This window comes from Hyperoodon ampullatus, assembly GCF_949752795.1.
Source record: "Hyperoodon ampullatus genome assembly, chromosome: 1".
NCBI lineage: Eukaryota > Metazoa > Chordata > Mammalia > Artiodactyla > Ziphiidae > Hyperoodon > Hyperoodon ampullatus.
Window position 1 is genome coordinate 109,783,105 of NC_136914.1, and position 27,073 is coordinate 109,810,177.

General features: G+C 41.2%; 1 protein-coding gene across 1 annotated transcript in view; it reads right to left on the reverse strand.

Moving 5' to 3' along the window:
• Positions 1–27,073, reverse strand: part of ARID5B (AT-rich interaction domain 5B) — a gene marked incomplete at both ends in the record, with an annotated part of 187,994 nt that overhangs the window by 26,705 nt on the left and 134,216 nt on the right. The window contains 6 exon segments of the mRNA XM_079696564.1: positions 5,747–5,799; positions 7,744–7,948; positions 14,197–14,309; positions 24,863–24,881; positions 24,883–24,936; positions 24,938–25,032. Of these exon segments, the coding sequence (XP_079552690.1) occupies positions 5,747–5,799; positions 7,744–7,948; positions 14,197–14,309; positions 24,863–24,881; positions 24,883–24,936; positions 24,938–25,032 (539 nt within the window).

Consider the following 27,073-nt stretch of genomic DNA (forward strand, 5'->3'; position numbering starts at 1 on the left):
ACTTCTTTCCCTAGTGTGGATAAGACCCAAGGAGCTCTGTGAAAAGCACTCTACACCTATCATGTTCATGAAGTTTTCACTGCTTATGAATACAGTCACCCCTCTGCATCCACAGACCCCTGCAGATACCAAAATTTGCGGACGCCTAAGTCCCATATAAAATTTGCATATAACCTGTGCACGTCCTTCTGTATACTTTAAATCATCTCCAGATTGGTTATGCTACTGAATACAACGTAAATGCTATGTAAATAGTTGCCGGTACTTGGCAAATTCAAGTTTTGCTTTCTGGAATTAAAAAAAAATTTTTTTCTGATCCAAGACTGGTTGAATTTTTGGATGTGGAACCCGCAGATACAGAGGGCAGACTGTACAGTGGTTTTCAAACTGCTTTTTAGAATTCAGGTGGTGTTTTAAAAGGTGGTGTGAAACTAACTCTCAACAATGCTAATCCCTGCCAAGAAAATGGGCCCAGTGAGTGGGAAAGGAATCTGTCCCTCCCATAATTTTATTTGATGAAAATAGTCTGTCACTTTAAAAAAAATTGGAAAACTATTTAACCCAAGACACAGTCTTGGAGGCTTTATTTTCCTACCTTTGAGGTCGCTAGGATGAAATAATTTTGGTATTTTTGTGGCCTGGTGAGGAAACAGTCATCAGAAATCTTTTAGGACAACAGTGCTTCCACTATTGTATTAATTGTAAGAAAGTGTAGGACGTTATGAAGTCAGAAGGAGAATCTGCCTGCGAGCCGTGTTGCCCCGGCTGCTGTGAGAAAGCCTTTTTCCTCAGGATACCTTGAGGGTGGACTGAATTCAAGGAAGATGACTTTTTTTTCCTGGTAGTACTCCAGGAACTGGAGCCTTTCAAAGCGATATGACATCATCTTTGGCCTCGAGAATTTTGAATTAAGCAAGAGGCTTTGTCTGTCCAGAGAACTAGGGTTAGATTCAGAGGATGCCTTGAAATGATGTCAAAGCCAGAATCTGATGTCAAAGCCTAATCCTTCCAGCAAGAAAACAAGTGACTTCTTCCAGTTGGGAAATAATGGTCCGGTCTCACCCATGGGGCGAGGCGGGGCTGTGAGCTGACATTCTTAGAAGGCAGCACTTGCATGGTCCTCTGCCTCTAGGATAAGATTTACTCAAGACCCATTTCCCGACTCAACCTCTCTCCAAGTATTGCCTCTGGCTCGCCATCAAATGTTTAGCCAAATGGAAATCACTTCAGCAAACCATCATCAACACGCTGCATCCTGGTAATACCCCAAGCTACTCGGCAAGCTTTAATTGCTTCACCAGACACTGAAGTGAAGACCTCCTTAGCTCATCAGCAAAAATTGATTCAGTTCTGCCTCTTCCACTGTAGGTGACCCAGACTCTCAAATGTTTGGAGAAACTGGATATATGACTGTTAAAGAAGGGTCCTCATTGCCAACCAATCAAAATGCCAGTATACTGTTTTTTAGGAAATCAAATCCATTCAATACATTTATGATCTCTAAACCTAGGGGTGCAGAGACACAATATACATTTCTAGCAGAGGCAGAAGAGGCCAAGAGAACAGAATATAGCCATTAGTTGAATGCTGTAAAGGCTTAAAATAGAACTTCTGCTCTTTTTTTTTTTTAATTCAATTTGAGGGTTGTGAAGGACTAAAATGAAATAATCCGTAATCCTCAATTCGAACCAGAAGGTTTGGAATAGTTTATAACCACAAACAAAAACAAGCCAATTAAGATGGCCTCTTTTTATAACCAGAAGGAATTCCAGAGAGATGTCTTTATCCAATCACAAGTTAACAGCAGAAGAAATATATCTACACATTTTAAACTTGCAATTTTTTACTATTACTGAGTATTTACATCTTCCAGACTTCTTGACCCATCTTCTAAGGTCACACATTTTTCTCAAGAATCAGAAATTCTCAGCTAATAGTTAGTATATCTGGTAAGGTTCATATTAAGTACAAAGAAATGACTGAAAGATGCTACCAATGAAGGTAGGTTATTAGATCTTTTTTTTTCCAAAACATCACCCCAAATACATAAAAAGATACATAAGAGACTGCTGGGAACGGAAGGCACAAAGAATTTATAAATCTCTTTCTTCCCAGTGATACTATGGAGGTTGAAGTAATTATGCACAAAATTCTCAGCAATTCAGAATGTGAAGAACGCCATGATGACCCCACTCAACTCATGTCATCTCCCTGTGCCTCAGTTTCATCTGGGGCAGGGCAAGGATCTTTTTCTGCACAAAGGCCAATTTGCGAAAAATAAAAAAGTTAGGGGGCTACACTTTTCCTTATTCAAAATGAAAATGGCTTATTGAGTCCCAGTTTAGATTGCCACTTTACCAAATGGAAAAATATTCGTTGGAAACTTTGTGCTACTTCTGAGCCAAGGAATGTTAATATTCTGGCATGTTTATCATGTTTATTTAGTACTAGCATGAAGACAACATTCTAATCTTTGATACTTGGCTTAGATGGGGGCTTCTGAAGCTAGGGGTCCTGAGGTGTAGTAATCACTGTTACCATTAGCTTTGAATTAACATAATCTGGGCAGTTAAAAAAAAAGAAAAAGGATTCTCAAATTCTCAGGCCAGGCCCCACCCCAGAGTTAATATCTGAGACCTAGAAAACTACTTACACTTTAAAGTTCCCCATTGAAAATTTGAGCCCCAGTTCTTGAGTAGCCTCTGGGAAGCCTTTAGAATCTTCTTCACTGATCTCGAAGATTCTGAGATCTCTTTTGAGCTCTAAATGACAAGTCTACACTTGCTTCCGATATCAGATAATCTCACAGATAAGTATCCTCTAGTAAGGCTGTGATGACAACCTTAAGTCCTCAGACTTTGGATATTATTCATACATCTCCTGGACTGACTTCAAAACTGAATCCTCACTGAGCATCTCATAGTTTTATTAGTCAAAATATACTAGAGAAAAATATTTTCTGTACTTCACAAGTTCAAAAGCTTAAAGGTAGAAATGGGAGTGGCAAACTTAAGTGCCTGCAGGGCCAACAGGTAGTATGAGGCATTTTTTAAAAAGGAAGGAAGGAAGGAGGGAAAGAAGGAAAGAAGGAAAAAAAGAAGGCAGGAAAAATCCCACCAGTTGGCTTCATTCAGTTTATGGCCCCAAATAGATTTTACAGTGAGATAGCCACGTAGATTCACTGCTTGAGATGAGATGAAAAAAGATGGCGTATTGTGAAGAGTGGCAGGGACCCACCAAAGGATGAAGAAGTTGAAGGGTGAGTGGAGAGGGAAGGAGGAAAAGGGCCACCCCACAGGTCACCAGTCCTCTTTGTGGCTTGGCTGAAGAGACGTGAAGCACATAACCAGATGGAAAGCAGATGCCAGTCTGGTCTTGCCATGTTCACCCATCCCAGTCACTCTCTCCTCCACTCCATCCAGCACAACACAGTACAGGAAGAGTAAGTGGCAAAACATAACACTTAACTTGTTATCCATCTTCATAGCCCCCAGCCCCATCCCTCACTGCCTAGCATCCAAGGGCCTTCTTCCCTTGGTTCCATCCTTCTCTCTGGATTCCCCTTCATAGTCACTTATCCCCACCACCTAGTGACTCTACTTTAAGTTACAAACTCTCTATACCCAACTTTATTCTACCTACATAGTTTGTTTCCCCATCTGATTTTCTCTTCCTAGAAGGCCATGATCTTTCATGTCTAAATTCCATCCGTTCTCCAAAATTCTGCTCAACTGGCATCAGAGCCATAAGTCTTTTTTCTTCCCCATCTCTAAACGAGGAAGTACTTTACCTGAACCGGGCACTGATCTTTTTTTCCACCTTGTCTTATAATTACTGCCTTTCCTGGATGGTAAGCAACTGGAACCCCTGGCCTAGATATTTTTATGTCTCCCAGAGTGTCTAACACAATACCTTATACACATAAGACACTCAATAAATATGTGGTCAGGTGATCTGCTGATTGTGTGATTCATTCATTCATTCATTCATTCAACAGAAGAATAATCACTGTTTGTTCAAAGAGTACGGCACACGCCTTGAGACTCATCAGAAGTTTCTTTTGGATTTTCTACACCACTTTGCTATTGCATGTTAAAAAAAAAAATCCTTGTGCAAATACAGAAGATACAAAAGCAGGAAAAACTGATTCTGTGAAATTTGCTGGCACTCTCCCTATCAGTGAATAACAAAAAATTCCTGGGTTTAAAAAGACATTCATAATGTTGTGCAATATCATGTAACTGCCTGCAGTCACGGTCCATAAGAATGTGTATTCCTATTCTGAACTTTAAAGGTTAGGCTTAAAAGTCTAGGCTATGGGGTTGACTCCTAAATTTATGAGACTAACACTGAATAAGTTATCAGCTTTTTCACATGCACAAAAGCTATAATTAGCTCAAGATTTTGCAAAACTATGAGCCACAGTGGGAAGGAGTCAAACTCCCTGTCCTATCAACAGATCCAACCAAGTGAAAAATTACATTATTTATTTTTCAATGGGGCACTTGGTAAAACAAATATTTTAAGCAAATTCATGTCTATGAAATGCACCTTTAAATGTAGTTCATATGAGTATTGGATTTCCTTATAAAAATCTATGTACTGCCTATATATTAAATAAGCATTTTACATGTATATAGACTCACATCAAAGAATTCTTAGTCAGAATTCACAGCAGGTATCTCTACATTAATACCAGGTTACATGAGTCACATAACACTTGCTATCTTTTCCCATCCCAAGCCCCTGACATCACACCCTTACATTAGTTTGTGGAACAATATGCTATATCTGGCAAGAAACACTCATTATTTTGGGTTAAAATGAATTTCATTTTCTTGACTCTGTGTCTCTTACTGTCATTTTACTACGATACAGGGATATACCCCAGGTTACTCTGTAAGGAAAGAAAAAAAAAATAATTTCTTCTTCAATTGCAGAAGAACCTGCACAACTCAATCTCATCATTGTGTGGAGGAGAAAATCTTTCCAATGACGACATCTTCCTGTGTCACTTGATTTTATTATAGATGTCATCTCTGCGTGCTATATTAGTGCAGCTCTCTCTTCTTCTTTCAAGATTTTAATCTGAGTCTGTTGCTCTAACATTTTATCAGTTCAAAATACATGCTGTAAACCTCCGTGGCCATCAGATTTTCCTGTGAGCTAAAAATAACCCGTTCCTGTCAGTTAGAATTAGCTGATAAAGAGTGTCAGAGCCTGTTCTGAATAAGTTTGATAACTTCCTGTTTATGTGCCACTGACCCTTGTCTAATAAAGCTTCTTTGCCCTAGAATGAGAGGAGATTCTGCTGCATTCTATTCCTTAATGGCCAATACTGATTACTTTTGAAAGCCTTTAATACATTTCCCATATTAGACATGAACAGATGTCAGGTATGTTGCCAAGGGAAATTTCTTTTATGCAATCTTGGCTTGTTGTACAATAATAGCCCTTTCTCAACATGGGAAAAAATTACAGACCCAACTAATTTCCCTGACAGGGGAGAGTTACATATGTTTTCCACTTGTAGTTTTTACGACAAGTTTACAATTTTGCCAAACCTGGAACTAATTGGGACTGTTTCCAAAACCGGCCCAATAAACCCCCAAAAGTGTAGAGCCATTTGAAAAGGTAAGTCAGCGATGGTTTTTTGCTTTTGCATTTTCTCCATTTTGGTCACAGCAGGGTGCGGGTGGGGGGTTAGATTGCAAAACTATTTCATTTAAGTCGCTTAAACACTTACTGTTTCATATCCTCCCAGTTTTTGAGCAGCTTGAAACATAGTCCAAAGGTTAACTGTTAGAGGGACAATAAGTATTTAGATAAGCATTGCATTAACATATTTCCAAGAAATGTCAATTAAAACATTTTGCTTTGTTTTTTCAATGAGAAAGAGAAAAAAAAAAAAAAAAAAGAAATACTAACGTAACCCAGAGAGCTAAGTTCTTAGGAAACATTTTGCCAAAGGGTGTTCAACAACAGGATATATTAGTACCACTTAAAATATTTCTTAAGAAACAGTCACAAATACGGAAATAGTTCTACTTTTAGGATAAAGGACAAACACAATTTTTAGTCCTATTGCCATCAGCAGACCAAGGGAAGCTAAGTTACAGTCTCCTTGGGAAAAGAGGGGGATTTCAAAACGGGGGCTGTTCTTGTAGGACCCTTAGAAAGAAGCCATTGACTAAACGGTAATATATAATGCCTCCTTCAGATAAGAACTCTCCATAATCAATAAATAACAGCCACTTTAATATATGATTAGCTTCTTAATAGAATGTCTGATGGCAGCACTATATTAAAAGCTCATAGCATATTTCACTAGCACATGGTACCTTGCACTGAGCAGGAAAATAGATATTTCACCCTTGAGGCTGCAGTGATACAACAGATCAAAGGAAAGGAAGATACTGGTTCACAGAGGAATTGAGTCATTTGTCCACTCAGTCCCCTAACTTGCCTGTGTGATGTTGCAAATATGTATTTTTAAAAACAATTTTCTCTTCTTAGGACATGCATGTGTTTATGCTATTAAACATCTACGCCAAATTGCTAGCAACCCTGTTCATTTGTACTAAATACCATGGAATGGGACTGCTACGGATTTGATTCTTTCACAAGAGGGGAAAATTGAACTTCAAGTAATTCCTTGGTAAAGGAAATGAAGAATAAAATTAAAAAAAAAAAAAAGGCTCTTTGACACAACACGTTCGAAAAGCCTCATTGAACCCTGCACTATTTCAAAGCTATCAAGAGCCCTGCCTCAGCCTTGATTTAATCTGAACCAATGCATAATGCAACAAAGCTGTTCATAGTACATTAATTTTACTTCTATTTCAAGCAACCAGTTTTCAGACAAACATTGTAATCATCCGTAGTTATATAAGTTTATAATGGCTGCGAGTGTTCTCTTGCAATCAGTGCCAGTTGCCATTAGGTATGTAAATTGTTATGTAAAACATACAGGTTTGACATTCTTCATCAAAATGACACATGGTTTTAATCTAGGAAGATACATTTGGAGAAAATACTATTTCAAGCCAGGGGCTCATCGCTTTGTGTGCCACGAAGTCCAGACAGAGGCAGTATATATATTCAGTTGTGAAATCAGGACAGGGTCTGGGTTTCTTCTCTTTTTATAAGGAATTCTGCTCAGCTAAGAGTTCCCTGTTCTACTTTAAAATATATGATGACGCTTACATGTACATGTCAAAGTAATTCAAAATTGGGCCCTCGGTTCAAATTTGTGTATTTCTTGTTTCCTCTGAAGTCATCAGGTTTTTGTTATCTCCTAACAAATTTGGGGCTTAGGAAATATGTTTTCTCTTTGTGGTTGTTTTGTCCATCTTTTAATGTCCTCCTTTTAAAAGCTGTCTCTTCAGGCAACATCTGTGCCTGATAAAGCTACGTCATATTATTATCTCAGAAGAAAGGCGTTACAGACACTCAAGACTGACAAAACAGAAAATGAGGAACTTTCAACATGTCTATTTCCAGTCATAATCAGTGGATTCGAGCCTATAAATATCTCACTGCAACTGCCCCAGAAGGGAACAATATCGTGGAAAGAGGCAGGGGGAAAAATTCCTGGCCTGGATGATTTGTAGATTTAGTATAAACAGAGAGCATCATCCCCAGAATAGGATTTCAACATAATCCTGAGTCAAAAATTTTTTTCCCCAATTCAAAGAATCTGAGTGGTTTTGATATTTCAGAAATGAAAACAAGTATACTTACTCTGTTTAAAACCTAAATACGGTATTCGTTCTATTGGTGTCTTCCTTTCTTTCATGTATTTATAAAGTGCCACCAGGAAGGCCTGCTCATCTGCCCTGCACTCTTCACCAATTCCAACCTTTGGTTTTTCTTCATTGGAGACTTTTTTACAGTTATTATGGTTATTCTTCGGCTTGGTCAAGGCTGACCTGGCCTCACATTTCACCTGGAAAAGGGAAAAAAATATGCCACATCAAATCAAGCACAGCTCTGGAACACTTACAAAGACATAGCTAGGACAGGAACCAGTAAACGACCCTTGCCCTGAAATAGCTCTTAGAGGCACTGCTGAATATGAATTGTCTTCGACCAGGAGATGGTAAATTTCTGTGAAGGGCCCGACAGTAACTATGGTAGGCTTTTGGGCACTATCGTCTTGGTCACAGCTATTCAACTCTAGCAGGAGAGCCATCCCAGACAATATGTAAATGAATGGATGAGGCTGTATTCCAATAAACTTTTATTTATAGAAACAGGTGGCCAGTGGGCCATGGTTTGCCAAACTGTGCCAGCCTCTTTTAAACTCCTTACAAGTATGTTGATATGAAACCAGAAACAGTGTTTGCATCTACTAGGACCATTCTCCTGTCTCTTTATACACTTTATTTTCCTAAGGAGCACCATCTGTTACTATCATTCAAGGAATCCTGCGTTCTTCATAACAGTCCCATGTTTCGCATTTTGTATCAAAATGAAAGGCCAAGTGTATTTCTTCATAGTAAACTTATCTTGTTGCCACTCTTCCCAGCAAACTGGAAAAACAGGTCAATGCTGGCAGATGTTGGCATCAGGAATACCAGCAAGGTCTCTGCTATCTGTCACCCGAGGGTGATGCCCAGACACACCCTCAGTAGGAAAACAAAACACCCCACTCTTTAAGGAGGGCGTCTCGCTTTTCAGTCAGCTCTGAGAATCTCATAGATGTTAAGTTGCCACAAAGGAAAAAGTAGAGGTCAGCTAAAAACCCAAGAAGAGTAAGTGAAAAGCTCCATAATTAATAAATAAATGACAGTAAATGGGCCAGATGTTCTTCCCTCCACGCTCCAGGCAGATATGGAGCTCGCCACATGGAGCAGCCAACCTCAGGTTCCCTCCTCACTGCCACGTTCTCCAAGAGGCCTTTGATGGTTGTTAAATGTAACGCTGAGCTGCTGAGCTATTTTAATTGTCAAAGGGGGAAGTACAAAGGGTCAAGCTGCGAGTTCAAGTGAGCCCATGGGGAATGTGTACATTCCAATATTCTTTACATCTCCCGATCTAACGTAGGAGAGAAGAGGATGATTGCCCAGGAAATGTTATGAATTAAAATGTCCCACACATTCAACAAGGTTTTCCATTTCAGATTTCTGACCCCTCTTATTCTTTCCCTTCAGAGTCTCCTTCCCAAGCGCTAAGAACATAAAAGGCTACACTTATTTATTAAAGGGAAACAAACGTCTCCTCTGCATGGGTCTTCTTTATTGTTTATTCTCTCAAATGGACACACTAGTTTAATATCTTTAGAGTCCTGGAAAAAAATAAGACTTCCTGCACAACTCAATCAACTGGGCCTCTAGATAAGATTTTAATTTTTAAAGATCAGTGGAAGTGGGATGAAAACATTTTTCCATATAGGATTTCTTCTTACAGTATTTTCAAACTTTAGTACTTTGTAACATTATAGTAAGGCAGGCATCCTGGGAAACTTTATATTGTCATCATTTTTCACTGTCAAATTTCAGATTGTTGAGTCTAAAGTTCTGATGAAATCTATCATTTAACGGCTCTTTGAAATCATAAAATCACTCCAGTTCTAATCTGTCTTGCTCTCTGGCCTTTTTTTGAGTGCTTACTATGTAGCCAGGCTCTATTCTAAGCCCTGTTTTGGCCCTATCTCATTTCATGCTCACAACCCAAATGGGGCAGGTTATTACTCTCTTAGGGAGGAGGAAACTGAGGTACAGAGAGGATGGGTGACACATCCAAGATCCCAAGATCAAGTCCAGGTTAGTAAGCGGCGAGTCTGGAATCTGAACCCAGGTAGTCTCACTTGATGGCTTGTGGTTTTAAACACTATTTTACTGACACTCATAAAAACATTAAATTGATAGTCGAAACATACTTCCAATTAAAGAGCATATCTTATCACTAGGCAGTACAAAGCCTACAGCTTAGAAATGTGATTTATCAAATGAGAAGTTGAAGATAAAACTCGGTGGTTTCCAAAGTGTAAAAGGGCTCCATTCCTTCCATTGTGTGTTGAGCAGAGGGAAGGAAACCAGTATCAATGGAGCAGCGACAGTGACCCAGGTACAGTGCCCTGGGCTTCACACAGTCTACCTAATGTTCCCTAGAATCATAAAAGGGAGGTTTTGAGCCCCATTTTACAGTCCAGGAAACTGAAGCTCAGCGGTACGTATTTTAGTGCGTGGCTAGTGTCGGGTAGCGCTCTGAGTTGAGAACTCAGGTCTGCCACACTCCTAACCTGTCTTTTAAAACCAGGAGTAGATGTCAGTTTTGCATATAAAGCAGGCTGAGGTCTTAAATCTGCAGTGATAAGGGGCCACTTATTTATCCTGTTAGGTCAGAAGTGCCACTGTTCAGGGAGTATGAGGTTTGCCCCTCAGTGTCCTGGGAGCTGCCTCACCCATGCAGAAACACCCAGAAACAGAAGGAAAACACAGAGGGCGTGCACAAACCCGACCCAAAGTCATTCAGACCCTGTGATCACAGGGGAGGCTCCAGGGGATGCTGGGCTGCCACCGACTGAGCTGCATCCTGAAAGTCAGGGGGCTTCTCTTGGGGACCAGGGGCTTCGTAAGACATGGACAGTGGTTTCTGTTCTCGGACTAGCTCCGTACGTAAGTTTCTTCACTTAACATAAATGAGCCCTTTAGGGTATTATTCTGTTTCTGGATAGGACCAGGCCAAGTTCCTTTCTACATTTTTTTCACACTTACCGGAAACATTCTCAGCGTTTTAAGCTACTGAAATATGACACGGGGAGCTAGTCTTCATGCTGACCTTGAGAAAGCCCAGCCTTTTGATGGTAACAGTTAATTACTAGATCTGTCCCCCGCCTCCGCCCCCCCCCCAGTCCTGAACACCTTACACTTGTTGAGTTCACTAAGAGCTTCGGGGTTTCCAAAGTGATTGAGGAAGTGCTAATTAAAGAATCCACATTTAACATTTTCAGCGAACCACCACCTATTTGATATTAACCGCATCCTTTCACTGGATTGAGCTGTAACTAATTCAGCCTTCAACTGGGGCAGGAAGATGTGCCGAACCAGCAGGAAAGGAACTAGAGTCTAATTTCGATTTGGTCACTAACTTCCCAGGAAACCCTCATTTTCTTCCTCAGGAAAGCAAGAAGGATAATCCCTGGGGTGAGCTCTGCAGACCAAATGGGATGAAAAATATTGAAAATAATGCAAGTATCACATTTGTGAAATATCAAAAGTATGTTTGTGATTTAAAGGAAAGAACCTATTGCAGTTTCCCTTTTTAATGTTCCTTTAAGAATATAAGCCACCTGTTAATGTACTTCCGGCCTTTGGAAAGTGCTTACAGGATGTGAAAAGTCATTTGCCTTTTATCAGTGGAGGCCTTTCATTAGAGAGCCAGGCTGAGAAGACTTCTCTTGTATAGGTCGCCATTATGAATGAGCTTTTGCCCCAGACCTGGATTTGTGTTGGACACATTCATGACATCTTCAGAGAATTGGTAGCCTCTTCTCCATGAGACTTTTGCTATTGTTGGAAAGCCATGAAATTCTCTGTCTCTTGGAAAACAGAGTCTTGCAAAGTTAGTTTTCATGTTCTCACTGAAAGAGGGCAAACTTTGGATAGCAACAGGCAAATTACTTGACTTGGTTTTCCAGTCAGGCACACAACAAACTGAGTGGGTTCTTATTCTAAGAGCTCTGCTGCGTGGAGCTGCAGGAAGCTGGTGCTTATCCACAGTTAGAAATGGTCTGTTTGAGGCACTTTTGGAAAAAAAAAAAAAAACAGTCACACAAGTCTTGGTCATAAAGCCAAACTATCACCTGAAATGTTGCTTCCAGTTCAGCAAATGATCAGATGGTCACAGACTTGTAACCTCTACAGTAGCGTTTCATGAGAAAAGACCACTTTAAGTCACAAACGTCTTTTTAATGCTGTCCTGGCCCCAGATGTGGCTTGTTCATTCAGCAGGTATTTTACATCCATTTGTTGGTGCCAACAGATAAGCCCACCATACTTCATACCTACCAGTCTCTCTCTTCTAGGTGAAGCGGTCTTTCCAGACCCACTGGAAGCAGCCAAAGCAGGACTATAATCCAAGACTCCGAGAAGAGCAGGGGGTTTAAACCAGTCCCCGGGAGCTGACTGCAGCATGACATTCATCAAGTCGCCATTGAAACTAATGATGGAAGGATGATCCTCCTCCTGGTAAAGATTCTAAATGGCAGTGCTGGTGCAAATCAGGTGGAAAAGGTCACTTGGAAAACCCAGGCTTGACTACTATCCCTTCTGAGAAGGGTAAGTCAGTGAACAGCAATTCAGACTGCAGTTCTCTTCAGTTTTGTGGGTCCTAGTAGGAGTCCTGAGCTGCCTTCCACGGAGGGAGATATTAGAGGTGCTGTTCTTTCAGATCAATTGTATGAGTTCTGTAAAACTCCCGGAGGCATTCTTTGGTGGTGGCTCCAAATGACATGAGAAGGAGCTTCCTCCTGCTGGGCTCAGGTGCAGAACATGCTGGGATAAACACGTGATGTCACCTTAGAGGTATGGGGCAGGGCGCCAACACAAGACCTTGTCAGGACAAGCTCTGCTGAATGCCACGATCCTAAAACCCTCTCACTCCATTCTGCAGTATCTTGCAAGCCATGTCACGGGGAATACACTGTTCCCGCTGACATCCTTCAAGACCACAGAAGTCGAAGCCCTAGATAGGTAGTTGTAGGGCCAAGATGTCCAAATTACTAGAAAATTCATTTTTGGTATCCACACAGACTCACTCGCAGAAGGTTAAAGGAACAGAACAAAAATAACTTTAGGGAAAAACAGATTTGTTTTTAGCCAGAAAACACACATTTCTACTGGGTGGTCTCTTTTTAACCCCTTGCAATCTTGGAAGCATGAAGAAATTTTAACCAATAAGTCCTCAGAACTTCATGATGAAATAATCCTTGAAGATAAGATACAGAATGCGAATGTCTGGGATTTGCTTCTTTACACTGGGAGGAGAAGAGGAAGCCATGGCAGAAGAACAGTAGATGGTCAACAGAGAACTGAATTCATGTTCTCCTACTTCAGGATCTTCCAAATTCACTAATAATGCTCCCATTTTCGTAAGCTTAGTCCTTGGATCTGGAAACGTGGTATCAGTTGAAATCCGGGCTTCAGTTCAGGTCCTAAAGGGGCTACTGCTGTCTTTGGCACAGAAACAACACCTAAACGCAAACACCCTGTAAACGGAATCATGGAAACACGATCCAAGCCCACAAAAGTAAAAAAAAAAAAAAAAAAAAAAAAAGATAAGCCTAAAAATATGAAGTGACACTTCACCCTCCATGGTGCTAAATACTTCAGGCATGCACTTTCCAGATTCCAAAGAATGCTTAGGCCTCAGGGCCTGAAAAAGAGTCTAGAATTTGGACTTTCATTCTGCATCAAGAGTGATCTTTAAAAAACATGTAAATCTATATATGAGTATATGTATACATGTAAGTACTGGGCTACGTGTCTTTAATTCTAAGGTAAATTAGAGGTGACTTTGAAAAAAAAGTAACTTGAAAAAAGATGAATTCTAGCCATTTCTAATTTCATTCTCTGTTAACTGCTGAAACATATTTAGATGAATACATTCAGAAAGAGGATGGTTCAGCTTGTCTATTTTTGATACAAGCAGAGTAAACTATGTCATTGTGTCACCTACTATGAAATCTCAGCCTCAATGACGTGGGCGCTTAATCATCTGTCCTTTGCCCAACAGGCCAAACAGGGAGGTGGGAAGTCTTTCTGCTGACTAATCAAAATGCCTGCACTGCCCCTCCCCCAGCCCCCCCCCCGGGGGAGGGGAGGGGAGGGGAGGAGAGGGGAGGGGAGGAGAGGGGAGGGGAGGAGAGGGGAGGGGAGGGGAGGGGAGGAGAGGGGAGGGGAGGAGAGGGGAGGGGAGGGGAGGAGAGGGGAGGGGAGGGGAGGGGAGGGGAGGAGAGGGGAGGGGAGGGGAGGAGAGGGGAGGGGAGGAGAGGAGAGGAGAGGAGAGGAGAGGGGAGGAGAGGAGAGGGGAGGGGAGGTGGCGGGAACAGGCACAGCAGAGAGCTGTGAATAGCAAAGTCAAACTCTGAATTGAAAACTGCCACCAAGACACAGGAGCAGAGAGAGAAAGGGAAGAGGGAAAAATAAAAAGATGCAGCAAAACGAATACCATGGAGCCAAATGACTGTACCTTGGCAACGGATTTGCCATCGGAATTGTTGTTGGAATCTTTACCACCACTGAATGAATCTCTTCTCTGTGGGCATGGTTTCTTTTTGCGTGGTCTGCCTTTAAGATTTGGCGCTGAAAACAAATGGAGAACAGATGAGATACATTTTCATTTGCGTGGGTTTCCTTATGAAAAACCAAGGATCTTAAAACTCCAGTGGCGCCCTCTAATCATTCAGAGAAACATACACATCTGTGGTAGCCAAGCCTCCTTTTAGGCGTCTCTCTCTGAAGGGCTGCCTCTTGGTAGACTCTACACTTCTGTCCATGTTCCCCAAAGCTAATCTATTACACTTGAACGTGTCTAATTAATATAAATAAAATGAAGCCCTCAGCTTTAAAGGATGATGATAAAGAAAATGTACTTCCCCATTGTTATCAAAGAAACATGTTGGGCTGAAAGACAGCCCTGAGCCTGGCTTGTTCTTTGTTTTGTATCTCGTTTTCAGAAACCCAAATGATATGCCAGCCCATTATGGTATCATAGTAATGTAACGTTTGAAAACATCTCTCTTCAAAAGTGGAGACCTGAGCGTTTTCTCAAAGTATGATACAAATAAGTAAGGAGAGAGCTGTAAAAAAAGAGGCATTCAAAATAACAATCTGAAAAATAGTATCCCATGTATTTACTATTAATATTGCAACCAGCACGTTTCAAATCTCAACAGATCTGGCAGATACATTTAAGTCAGCATGTTCTCTTTTCCTTTTCAATATATTTTTTTATGAAGATCTTGAGGGTTATTTAAAATAACTTCCAAAGATCACACTGGAGTTAGCCTGATTCCGTGGAGATTATACTTTTTAAAAGCCATAGACAAGACACAAATCAAAGTTATATTTCATCTTGGATGCTGAGCTTGAATCCCTTTAAGATCCATACAGAAAGAAGGAGAGAGAGAGAGAAAAAAAAAAAAAAAGGCTGCTGTTTATTGAGTGCTACGACTCTCCGGCATCAGCTTTCACATTTAACTTCATCAGTCACCCGAGTCAAGCAAAAATAAAACAAACCAACTAACCAACTAGCCCTTGAAGAATTCCAAACTAACAAATTATACCCCAAGCAATTTCTTTAGGACCTTTCAAGGTACCCACACTTTTTTATTGCTTTAAAGTATGATTATGACCATGGAAAATCTGAACAACTCAAACCCTCTTAACTGTTGTTAATCTTACTGATGTCACGCCGTTAACCAGTGCTTTTAGGACACTGTACACTGTACTCCTCTTAACAAACACAATTAATCCCACTAATTTGATTTTCTACTGTGGATAACAGTCTTGCTGTCGACAAAGCACAATAAAGCAGAGCTGCCTTTACGATCAGGCAAAAGTTTAAAAAGTGGCTTTGGGGCTCAGACTCCCCCCTTCCCAAATCCGTTCTCCTCTCATTTTCCCAAAGCGTTTGTCTTAAAGTCTATCTCAGAAAGCCAGCCTGGAATCATCAAAGGTAAACAAACTCACAAACAAAAAATCAAGCAAAGAGAAAGCGGCGATTACCCATTCCAGTCGACAAACATCTGCCTGATGATGTCTGTGCTCGTGAAAGCTACAGCATGTGACTGCTTCCCGGCCCTATGTCCCTGAAGTCTCGACTTGACTTGGTGTGGATGTCAGCTTCCCTCCGAATGCGAGCTGCGAGGCTCAGCGCTCTGCTTACAACTCCCCTCCCCCGGCAGCTCCATTACTCATGTAAACACACAGCAGTGACTAGCACGGGGGTGTGTGGGATGAGCTCCGAGGACTTGGCTTGAGTTGCCAGACTGGCAGGCAGGGCTTGCCTCTCTCTGAGACTACCACACGGGGTTGGTGATTTCATCCGGCCTGTTTTGTGGATCCTGGCCTCCTGTTCCCCTGTCAGAGCCCGATGCCACCTTCCTTCCAGGCTCGGCCTGGAGCCAGGGCGGGGACCATTTTGGTTTGAGGACGCAGTGTAGCACAGAAGTGTTTCCACAACTGACCCAAGGGCTAAGACTTTAATGACCGCGAGGGAAGGATGTACTTTCAAGTCCCTTATCAAAATAATAGCAGAGCAGAAAGCTGACAGAAACCCACAGAACTTGGGGGTAGGTCTGAGGCATTTCATTAAAAGGAAGAAAACAATATTGCCTCTGTTCTAAGACTTGTTACTGTGATCTTTCCTTCCTAACATGTTGGCAAAAAGCATTTAAACCTAAAAGGCATTTATTTCCAGAAAAGCTTTCAAATCCCAAAGGCCTTTTAGATAGAGAGAACTTGCACTGAACAGGCTGTTTTGAATAAAGGCAAAGGTTCCGGGAACTGACAATAAGTCATCCCCAAATCGGGTCTATTTTCTCCATTCTTTGAGCTGCTTTCAGAACCCAGAGAGGCACATGCCCTTCCCCAGCAAATTCTGAGAATTGCAAATTTAGAACAGACTAACACCTAACAGTCTGGTCACACAAACTTTAAGTGGAATCTGATCAAGAGAAAAAGGCTTTTGTCCCTAAGAAAGGCAAGTACACTGATGTTTCAGGTATGGTTAGGTAAATCTCACCAGTCACTAAAGCCTCAAACTCAAATACCTCTTTTAGTCTCCCCTCTGAACTTCTTTTCTGACCTTCTCTGATGGAAAGTATCACTGTATTATTTGTACTTTAGCTGTGTCTCACAGCTTATTATTATACTAAGTTGGAGAGTCCTTAAGGGCAGGACCATGTTAGATTCATTTTTCTCTGCCCCAGCGTCCATCCAGGGGCAGCACTGCCTATATACTGTTGAATAATCAAGTGACTAGTGGAAATACAGGTGCCCACACAGGCCTCCTTGGTGTCAAGAGCTGGGCCCGCCGACCTGACCACATGTATGCCCGTCACACTGGGCACCTGAAAAACGGCACTCACCTTTCCTGCTTACCTGTGAGCTCTGGGAGCACACACCAGTGACTTGAGTTTGCTGTGGGAAATGAGACGGGAAACCTACAGCCTTTGGTTCCTGCTTAGGGTAATTGTATCTGGCATCTCAGTGGGACCGTGATTGTCCCACATGCAATGAACAAATGCCCCGAAGAGCAGACGTTCAAAGTCCTGGGGGAATGGAGCGTGCAGGACTCCGTATGGGGTGGGAGCCCCCGTAATACAATTGGAGATTTTTTGGATCCACGAGACCCCAGGTGAATCTTTGGGACCGAAAGGCTGGCTTTTGGGGAGAGCAAATATTCTTGTCCCCAGATGATATTTTTTTCCTACAGAGTCAAGAAGACAAATCATTTATTTGCTAGGCGGGTGAATGAAAACAAATGCTTTGTGGTGTGGTGGGGTCATGGGGGCCAGGGGGGCGTGGCTCTGGCCTTTAACTCTTCCCCACCTCCTCCTAGCTGCCCTGGACCAACCTAAACCTGCCCTCTCCTTGCCAGCTAAGGGGCGGCCCTGAGAGAACCCAAATCCTAAAACTCCAGAAGCACACCAGCTCCCGTGCTTTAGATGAGAGCAGTCTCTGCCAACAAAGCCATTCTTGGAAGCCAGCAATACATTTACTGATAGCATACCTGGTTCTGGTGAGTTCTACTTCCAAAAAATACATGTAGTGTATTTTAGTGTGAAGCAGTAAATGCACAGTTACTTTGATATGTGTGTAAATCCACTGGCCAACGCTGGCCTGACTCAGAGAGTTCAGTCAAAGCTCTTTGCACGAATGTTTTCAATATTATTCACACATAATAATAATAGCTGATGCTTACGGAGCACTTTTTCTTGCCAGTCAGCACACTCTGCATACAGTAACTCATTTAAAACTCAAAACAAGCCAACAGGAAGGCACAAGTAGTATCCCCATTTTACAGACCAGGTAACTGAGATAAAGTGAAATTACTTTTGTCTTAGGTCATACCACTGGTTACTGGTAGCAGAAGGCTTCCAACCCAGGCAACTGGACATTATCCAGAGCCCCTGCTTTAAGGAACTTCTAACAGAGGACATACACACTGTGTCTCATAATGAGGTATCTATATTATTAACTTGGGCTGGCAGTCTCTGGGGAGCTTTCCCCAAATGAAAAAACTCTCAAATACCACACAACACAAGGGCGCTGCAGCCCATCTCAGGCATCAGACAGTATCCTACAGCCCTGAGGGCGAGCAGGGTCCCCATCAGTTAGGTCACAGAGTTCCAATAAAACTCAGAGCACCAACCAAGTACATTACCCCCTTGCAGTGAGCCACTGACTGACTCTTCTGCCTAATCGGTGAAAGATCTCTGTGGTTTTTTAAAACAAATCTTCCCTCTCTGACTGCCCATCTGTTCCTCTTACTCAGCGCCATGAAATTAACAAGTATTCACCATTGTGACGTCACCGCTATTTCTATAGGTGTTAATCCCAGGAGAATCGGCACTCACCAGTGCCCCAGGCTACTTTGACATCTGACCCATGTGTTTTATTTTGTTTTTTCCTTTTCTTAAAAACTCCTTCAACTATTACTGAATCACAGTCTTTTTTTTTAAACAGTATAGCAAAACATGCTCTTTGTGTTTTGTTTTGTTTTTCTTAAAGAGTCTAGAAGCTCAGAGTTGCAGGCGTACATGTACGTATTTACTTCACTGTGGGTTCTGACAAGTTATGTGTCAGGGCAGCACAGGTGTGGGAAACTTTCATCTTGCAATAATAATAAAAACAAAGGAAATGTAACCAGTTACTGGCAAAGTAAATTGCTTTTGGCTTAAATGTTCCTGTTTTTTTTCCTACTGTGTTCTTCCTGTCATGACCGTCTCTCTCTTTTTTTTTTTTTTATAACATTTATGCTCTTGGAAATGCCATGAAGATAAACTGCTATAAAAGCTGGATTGACTCATCAGTTAACAACTCTTTCTTCTCATTTTGCAGAGAGGATTTTGTTGCCAGCACAGCAACATGTTCTCTCGAGAAATTCTTTGTGAGCTTCCACTCAGAGATAGGACTTGCTTGTTGGTAGGGGCTGGAATTAGGGGAATGGAAAACCAGGCATCATTTTCCTAAGAGTTTGACCCCCAGGGTCAATGTCTAGAGGAAGCTGGCAGAGCGTTAACTCATTTGATTTGCAAGTTGTGTGTGTGTGTATGTGTATGTGTATGTGTGTGTGTGTGTTAAACACTAAACACAAGTCAGAAAACTAAACGACACCAATTGAAGTATTATGGACTGGCAAACATTGTTCTATGCATAGTGTGCATTACTGATAATACTTTACATTTCTTTAATGCCTTTCCTCTGAGCATCTCAATTCTTTGGTACATTGTCTTTACAGACAATAATCTTAAAATACTCTGGCAAGTTTCAGCATGGAGCATTGCTCCTGCTGGGGGGGGGGAAAAAACCTATCCTAATTTAGTTATCATTTATTGTGTTCTATTTTCAATGTTTCCCTTTTGACTCTTTAGAAACTTCCTCTTGCACTACAACAAAAATAGGATGAGTGTTTTTAAAGTTATTAACGTATGAGTAAAAGATTTAGAAACCGAGAATGGCAGAAGGCTTGATCAAAGCCACTCCTGAAATTTATGGGTGTAATAAAAGAAAGGCATTTCACAGATAATCTCTTACAGAATTTCAGTTTTCAAATACTTGGAGAAAAAGAAAAGAAAAACAGAAGCTCTCAGCTCTCATGCTGGGTTTAACTTAAAGCCAACATTTTTACTTTTAAATTCATAAATGATTCCCTGAAATTTTATTTCAAATCCACGGTTACATTCCATATACTCCCCGCTCCACACCTCACAGAGCAAGGCCAGAAAACTGCAGCCGCTGGTACTCAGCGTCTGATAATTGGTTGAATCTTTCCATGAATTCACAAAAAATCAATTATATATAGATTTAAGAACATGCAAGATTACTTTTATTCTGTTCGCCTATAAATAATTTCCCACACCCAGCAGAAATGTTTGAGAAGCAACTGTGCTGTCTGAGAGATGAACGCACCGGGCCATTAACAAGCACAATTCCATCCTGAGGGGCTTGCTAACTTAAACGATGACTTTAAAGCAATAGGTACAGTTTAAAAAAAGCTGCAAGAGTGTTATCATTTTCTGTCATTGTTCTGACAGCTTCCTTTTTAAGAGTAATTTTTTTCCTCAAATAAAGGCATTAAAAAGATGAGTCCAGACTTGCAAGCTGAGACCAGAGCCAGCCTCAAATGCCCTCACTCTCAAATGCCACCAAGACGACGCAGCCCTGAACAGGGACCAAGGGGTGTGCCCCAGGGGAGTGGTCACACTCACTACTCTGGATGTCATGGCTGCTTTGAGTTTCCAAGGTTGCTTTAGCCCAAGCCATACCTTGATGTTGCTTCAACCACCGTGCCTATTAACTACAATTTAGCATTTCCAATGAACTATGCTCTCACTGGATCCAGGTCCTCTCCTACCACCTGTGGAAGGGTGAGCGGTAGTGTTATTAGAAAGAGTGTGGGGGAAAAAAAATGAAGCAGGCTTTAGATGAGGTCAAGCCACTTCGGCTCTTTGTCACTGAGATCCCCAAGAGTCACTAATGAGAGTGGAATGTATCACTGCATTTGTCATACCTGGACTGGTCGGGCAACTTAAGTCCAAAACAGCCGTGGACTTCATTGACTGCTCAACAAACCATGTAAGTAAACACTTTTGTAATGCCTTCCAAATATGTCCTGTCTTACTCACTCCTTGGTTCATACTTGCAATGCTGGAGCAGTTGTTAATGCCTCTGATCAAAGTCTTAGTAATTTCATAGGCATGTGATTTGCATAGCTATTTCCTGATCCGCCTTCTCTCTGCCCTGGAGGTCTTCATTTCTCAGAAACACTTAACAACACAGATTATTTTACTTCTCCCCTTTCCCCAGCCTATAAATGGAACTTGACTTGCTAGCTCATCTGTATTGCTAATTGGTTTGAAAGCATGTGACTCCATGCATTCTTGCCATTAATACACAATCAAACCTCTTTTTTGGTCAGTTTTTACCAGCAGTGATGGGCAGATCTCTATCTTTATTTCCCCTCTGTGTCTTGAGGAGGGAGACAAATTTAAATGGCCAAGTGTTGTCTTATATCATTTCAAAATGATGTAGGGAATTCCAAAGGAATTCAGAAATGTTCTAGAAGTCCATGATAGGCTTGTCTAAAAGGGCGCTGGCAAAGAAGAAAGGGATTATAGTTGCTTTTCACTACCACTTGCAGAGTAAGAGGGAAATCGGGGAGCTAAACTGAGGTCTAGAGTGAGGAGAGATTCTGGGTTTTCAGAGGATTGACTCTTTAAGGAGAGAATTCTGGAAAAAGGGAAGGAGACTGAAGTCAATGCCAGGCCTTTCAATTTTTGGTCTGTTCTGGCTACTCACAGTATCCTCCAACCATCATCACAGTATCCTTTCAACCATCTCAGATGAAAGATTCCCTTCAGGACCTTGGTGGCTCACAGCTGCTCTGCAAATGCTTATTCGTCTTTGGGGTAATGAAGTCTATAGGCCATGGCCTCAGGAACCTGTGGAAAGACTTTGGCCTTAGAATTCCAAATATTTTGTAAAGAGACATCAGGGCAGCATGGATACCTGAGGGCTTAGCTTGGATCTTAAGGTACAGGGGGCAGCACCATGTAGGTGCTCAGGCTGCGCACAAAGGGTCAATTTCCTCCCCAGATGCAAAGTCTTGTCGAGAAGTCGCAAAGTCTTGTCGAGAAGTCACAAAGCCAGCCAAACCAAAAAATGGACTCTAAAATGCTATCGTGGCTCAAACTTCACTTTCACATCTACCTGGCAACTCATTTCTCCTGCTGTTCTTCTCCCCAGATGCCAGGTACCCACCAGCCATTTCCAAGCCCCAGGAGCCTCAATTAATGAAGATCCTGCTGGATGTTGAGGGAAAAAAAAAAAAAAACCTGCCTCAAAACTCCTACAATCAGAACAAGTGTGTCATCTCAATGCTCACTATGTACTCTTTCTTAAGATTTTGAAATAACTCATGTTTCCATTTTTTGAAAACTATTCAGTATACACAGATTTCATTTTTCTTAGTATGATTATCTACAGTACCAATAGAACATTAACTTAAGATACTTGCCTTTTTTTTTTCTTAGGCTATTTAAGGATCCACTCTGGAAGTGATTTTTTAAGGACGTTTTGATTTCTGTAATTTATGAAGTTTATAAAGATAGGACCTCTTGGGCTCCCCTGGTGGCACAGTGTCCGCCTGCCAATGCAGGGGACGGACACGGGTTCGAGCCCTGGTCCGGGAAGATCCCTCATGCCGTGGAGCAACTAAGCCCGTGCGCCACAACTACTGAGCCCGCTTGCCTAGAGCCCGTGCTCCACAACAAAGAGTAGCCCCTGCTTGCCGCAACTAGAGGAAGCCCCCGTGCAGCAACAAAGACTCAACACAGCCAAAAAAAAAAAAAAAAGATAGGAACTCTTAAACATAGAGAATTAATTTTTGTCTCTCTCTTTTTTTGTTATAATCAATAAACCTGTTTATTCTAGTCCATGACTGATATGTTCTATAGTGTCACTATTATACGTGACAGCACAGAAGTGCAAGCCACATTTTTGTATTGAATAACCTTGCAAAGATCAGTAAATATCAGAGCAGTTCTTAAACTCGTGTATAAACAGAACATTCTTGTTCAGCCATTTCTCCAGGTTTGGAAATGAGATATTCCATTTTCAACATTGAGGATAATTGATTTGCTGCATCTCTAAAGAAAACGTTGGAAGTAAGTAAAAGAGACTTTTGTGTGTGTGTGTGTAAATGTGGATTAACATGGAGATATTTAACTTACTACAGACTTGGACTAATATATTACGAGACTTTTCACTTTTTCAAACACATACGGAAAAGTAAAAAGTAAAAGATCATCAAGTAATAGGTTCCTGATTTCTTTTTAAAAAGATCCCAAAAGGAGTTTGTACTTAAAGGGGATTTTTCACTCTCTTCATGTTTTTCTACCTTTCAGAAAGAATAATTTAAGAAGTAGGATAATCCTGGGGAATTCCCTGGAGGACCACTGGTTAGGATGCAGTGCTTTCACTGCTGAGGGCACAGGTTCAATCCCTGGTCAGGGAACTAAGATCCCCCAAGCCACGAGGTACAGCCAAAAAAAAAAAAAAAGGAGGGGAGGAGGAGGAGGGGGAAGAGGGGGAGGAGGGGGAGGAGGGGGAGGAGGGGGAGGAGGAGGAGGAAGAAGTAGCATAGTCTCTTACTTAGAAGTAAAAAGATGACTGTTCCTGTTTGTCTGAGACTTTGAGACATTCTTCTTTGCTCAGGTAAATCCCTCTCATCCGTTCCTCCTCTATGAGCTGCGAGCCACAATACTGGGAAACGACTTTAAAATCTCTACTGTGGTACCAAGGAACTCACAGGTGGCAGAGAAGAGTGTGTGTTGCAGCAGGGTAGAGTGAGGGTCCAAAAGGAGAAGAGAAAGGGGCTGGTGGTATATTAAGTAAGGCCAGCTCGTTATAGCCCCAGCAGGGCAAGCTAGGGAGCTCAGCTCCCGGGAGTGTGTCACACTGTGGGGAAACAGTGGACAGATACTGACAGGAATCTTATGATGAAGATAGAGAACACACAGAAGATGTTAGAATTTATTCCCACTTATTTCAGTGAAAGCCAAAACATTTATAGGACTGTTTAGAGTTGCTCTGTCCAATATGGCAACCACTAGCCACATGGGGCTCTCGAGCACTTAAAAGATGTCTAGTCCAGGGACTTCCCTGGCAGTCCAGTGGTTGAGAATCCGCCTTTCAATGAAGGGGACGCGTGTTTGATCTCTGGCCAGGGAACTAAGATCCCATATGCCATGCCAGTGCACACCGCAACTACTGAGCCCGCACGACACAACTAGAGAGCCCCCGGGGCTCCACAACAAAGATCCCACGTGCTGCAACTAAGACCGGATGCAGCCAAATAAATAAATATTAAAAAAAGAATGTCTAGTCTAAATTGAGATGAGCCGTAAGTGTAAAACACACACTGGATTTCTAAGACAATACAAAAAATATCAAATAGCTCATTAATAACATGTTATATTGATTACATACTGAAATATTTTGGACATACTGCATTAAATTAATGTTATTAAAATTAATCCTACCTGTTTCTTTTTACCTTTTAAAATGTGGTTATTGGAAAATTTTAAGTTACACATGGCTTGCAGCATCTCTCTCTTGGGTGATGCTGGTTTAGTCAACAGTTCAATGCTACGATTATAGATATAGGTCCTTAGAAATGTGTGTTAAAGTGCAGACAGACCAAGGCTAACATCTGAAGCTAAAATAGTCAGCAAAAATCATGAGTCAAACTTTCAGTACAATTTAGAGTTTTATTCACTGTTTTGCAGGGTAGTCATGCATAGATGTTAGTATCTGAAAATTCTGCCAAAGCTGAGGTGTCTCCTTTGTGAAATTCAAATCTGGTAATCATTGATTCAAAGTAACCACATGGCCCCAATGAAGATGTTATTTCATTAACTTCCTTAACTAAGATGTCAAAGCAAATTTTAAGCCTTGACAACAGACTTGAGTAGTTGGGTGGGGGGTAGGGAAGAAAGTGAGAAAAACAGCTGTCTAATTTTTTATTTTACTTGTTATTCTCTCCTGCTACCAGCATGGGCTAGGCATAAGGTAAGTCATTTGCGAACTGAATAAGAGAAAATCGATTCTGAGTGATTTTGGCTCACTGGAAAAGTAGAAGCTTCTACACCACAAATTGCTGAATAAGTTCATGGTCTGCATGTGTTTTTCTTTTTGGAGTTTTCATCTGCAAGTAAGCAGAGAGGTTTGATACAGCCAGGCCCAAAGGCAAGGGCACAGCCTTCACAGCTTTGCCAAGGTGCTTGAAGTCCCACGGTTTAATATGACATAAAGGGAGACTGTTCATTGAAGACAAGAGCTCTAGTAAGCCCAGAAAAGTTGACAGAACAAAAAGGTTTGAACTCTAGGGGGCAGGAGAGGAGATACATCCTTTTCCCAATCTTGGCACCAAAAAGACCAGGGGGCATCACTCCGAGAAGATGGCTGCTCATCGCTCAGTTGGCCCACTGTCTCAACTTCCCAAATAATTTGTCACAGTTGCTGAATCAAAGCCTGTCCCCCTCCACCTCCTCACCTTTTGATTCCTGTGGCAGCAGCAACATAGAAACATACCTAAACATTAAGGGTTCTCCGAATATAACATGCCAATCAAAGGGCTACACACCTGCCTGGATTCTTTTATGGAACCCCCTGCCCCTTACCCCCTTTTCAGGGTTCTCATTATAAAAATAAAAGAACAGCAATGGTGGCAGTAGAAATAAGCTTAGGAAATATTTTCTCTTCTTAGGAGGCAAGAGTTGCTATAGCATTTAAGGCAGTAACATGCAGCGAGATTAAGACCAAAATCCCCGCAACATCAACAGAAATGTCCAATGACTATTATTCATTCTACTGTATAATACTTATAAGAATAATTTTTATGAAATTATTTGGCAGGTTCAACCTACATCCAGAGAAGCAGCCTGCACACCTCTGGCATGCTTCTGATATCTAACTATAGCAGTATTTGTCTTTGTCCTCCAAACTCTTTTATAGCACATGGCATGCATATTTCAGCATCCAACATTATTAACTCATGACCAACTGTCAGTTGATGGTTATCTAACACGTGGGGTCTCCACAAAAGGGATCCTTATTTGGGCAAAAGCTCTTGTCTGCACCAGTCTGTCTATATTTTCCCTCAGAAGAACTTTATTTGGATTATTATTCGCTGTTAGTGGAAACTCGGAGGCTGCATGTGTGGCAACTGGAAGGCGGGGAAATAAATCCTTAGCAAGTTAAAACACTTAGCTGATATTAAAACCATTTCTGGCTTTGTTAGCTGAAAGGAAACTCTCGGTTGCCCTCTTGTGGTCAATCTATGTGATGTGGTGGGAAGACCATTAAAAACCCAGAAACTAACAAGAGAGTTTAATCAAATACAGGTAAGAACATTCAGCCTGGACAGAAACAGTCACAAATCACAACCTTATGTTGTTTTATATGTTTTAGAATTTACATTGAGCAGCCCTCCTATGTGGAGAGGGATGGGGGAGGGGGAGGGCTAGTAATATGGAAATTAGAACTCTTTCTGGAATACAATGACTTCCCTGTATTTACAACCATAACTGTTATATATGTGGCAAACTGATTTTTAGGAGATTTAGAACCTTAAAAAATATCATGCCTACATTTTCAAAGTTTCTTCGTAACCAAAAATAGACTGATGTTCCAACTGGTTTGGAATTATAAGAACCAAGGAAAAGAAGTCTGAATAATTCCCTAATATGGAAGAAAACCACTTTTTTTTCTTTTTAAATAAGGAACAGTTTATTTGTTTCGGACAATAGGCAACATATGGAAACGCGGAATTTATAGAAGTTTAAGTACAGAACTTAGCCTTATCGCCTAAAAATAAAATTTTATAAAAATCTGAACTCCAAATCTAATAATTGGTTACCCAATTTGGTATTTAATTTTAAAAAACAGCATTTAAATAAAAATTCTGCTGTAGGCCTTTCAACAATTTCCTGCCTAACAGGCCCATCCCCAAAAAGCAAACAAACCTGGTATTAAAACAGACTGAGGAGCTTAAGAAAAAAAAAAGCTGGGGGCAAAGTACATGAGAACATAAACTATTTTTCATCTTATTACCAGTAAATGTACCATTTCCCTCTTTTATGTGTCTTCTCTTTAGATAAAAGCCGCTCCTCCAACCAGCATTAACAAAAATGCTCCGTATTTTTAATATGAGGTTGGGGGCAGATTAATCTTAACTTGGCTTTTCCACTCACACGTGGAAGTTCAGTGTTGCAACAACAGTTGTTTGGTTTTGTCTTTGAATTTGCAAAGTTCTTAAAGTAATTTTACTACAAAAT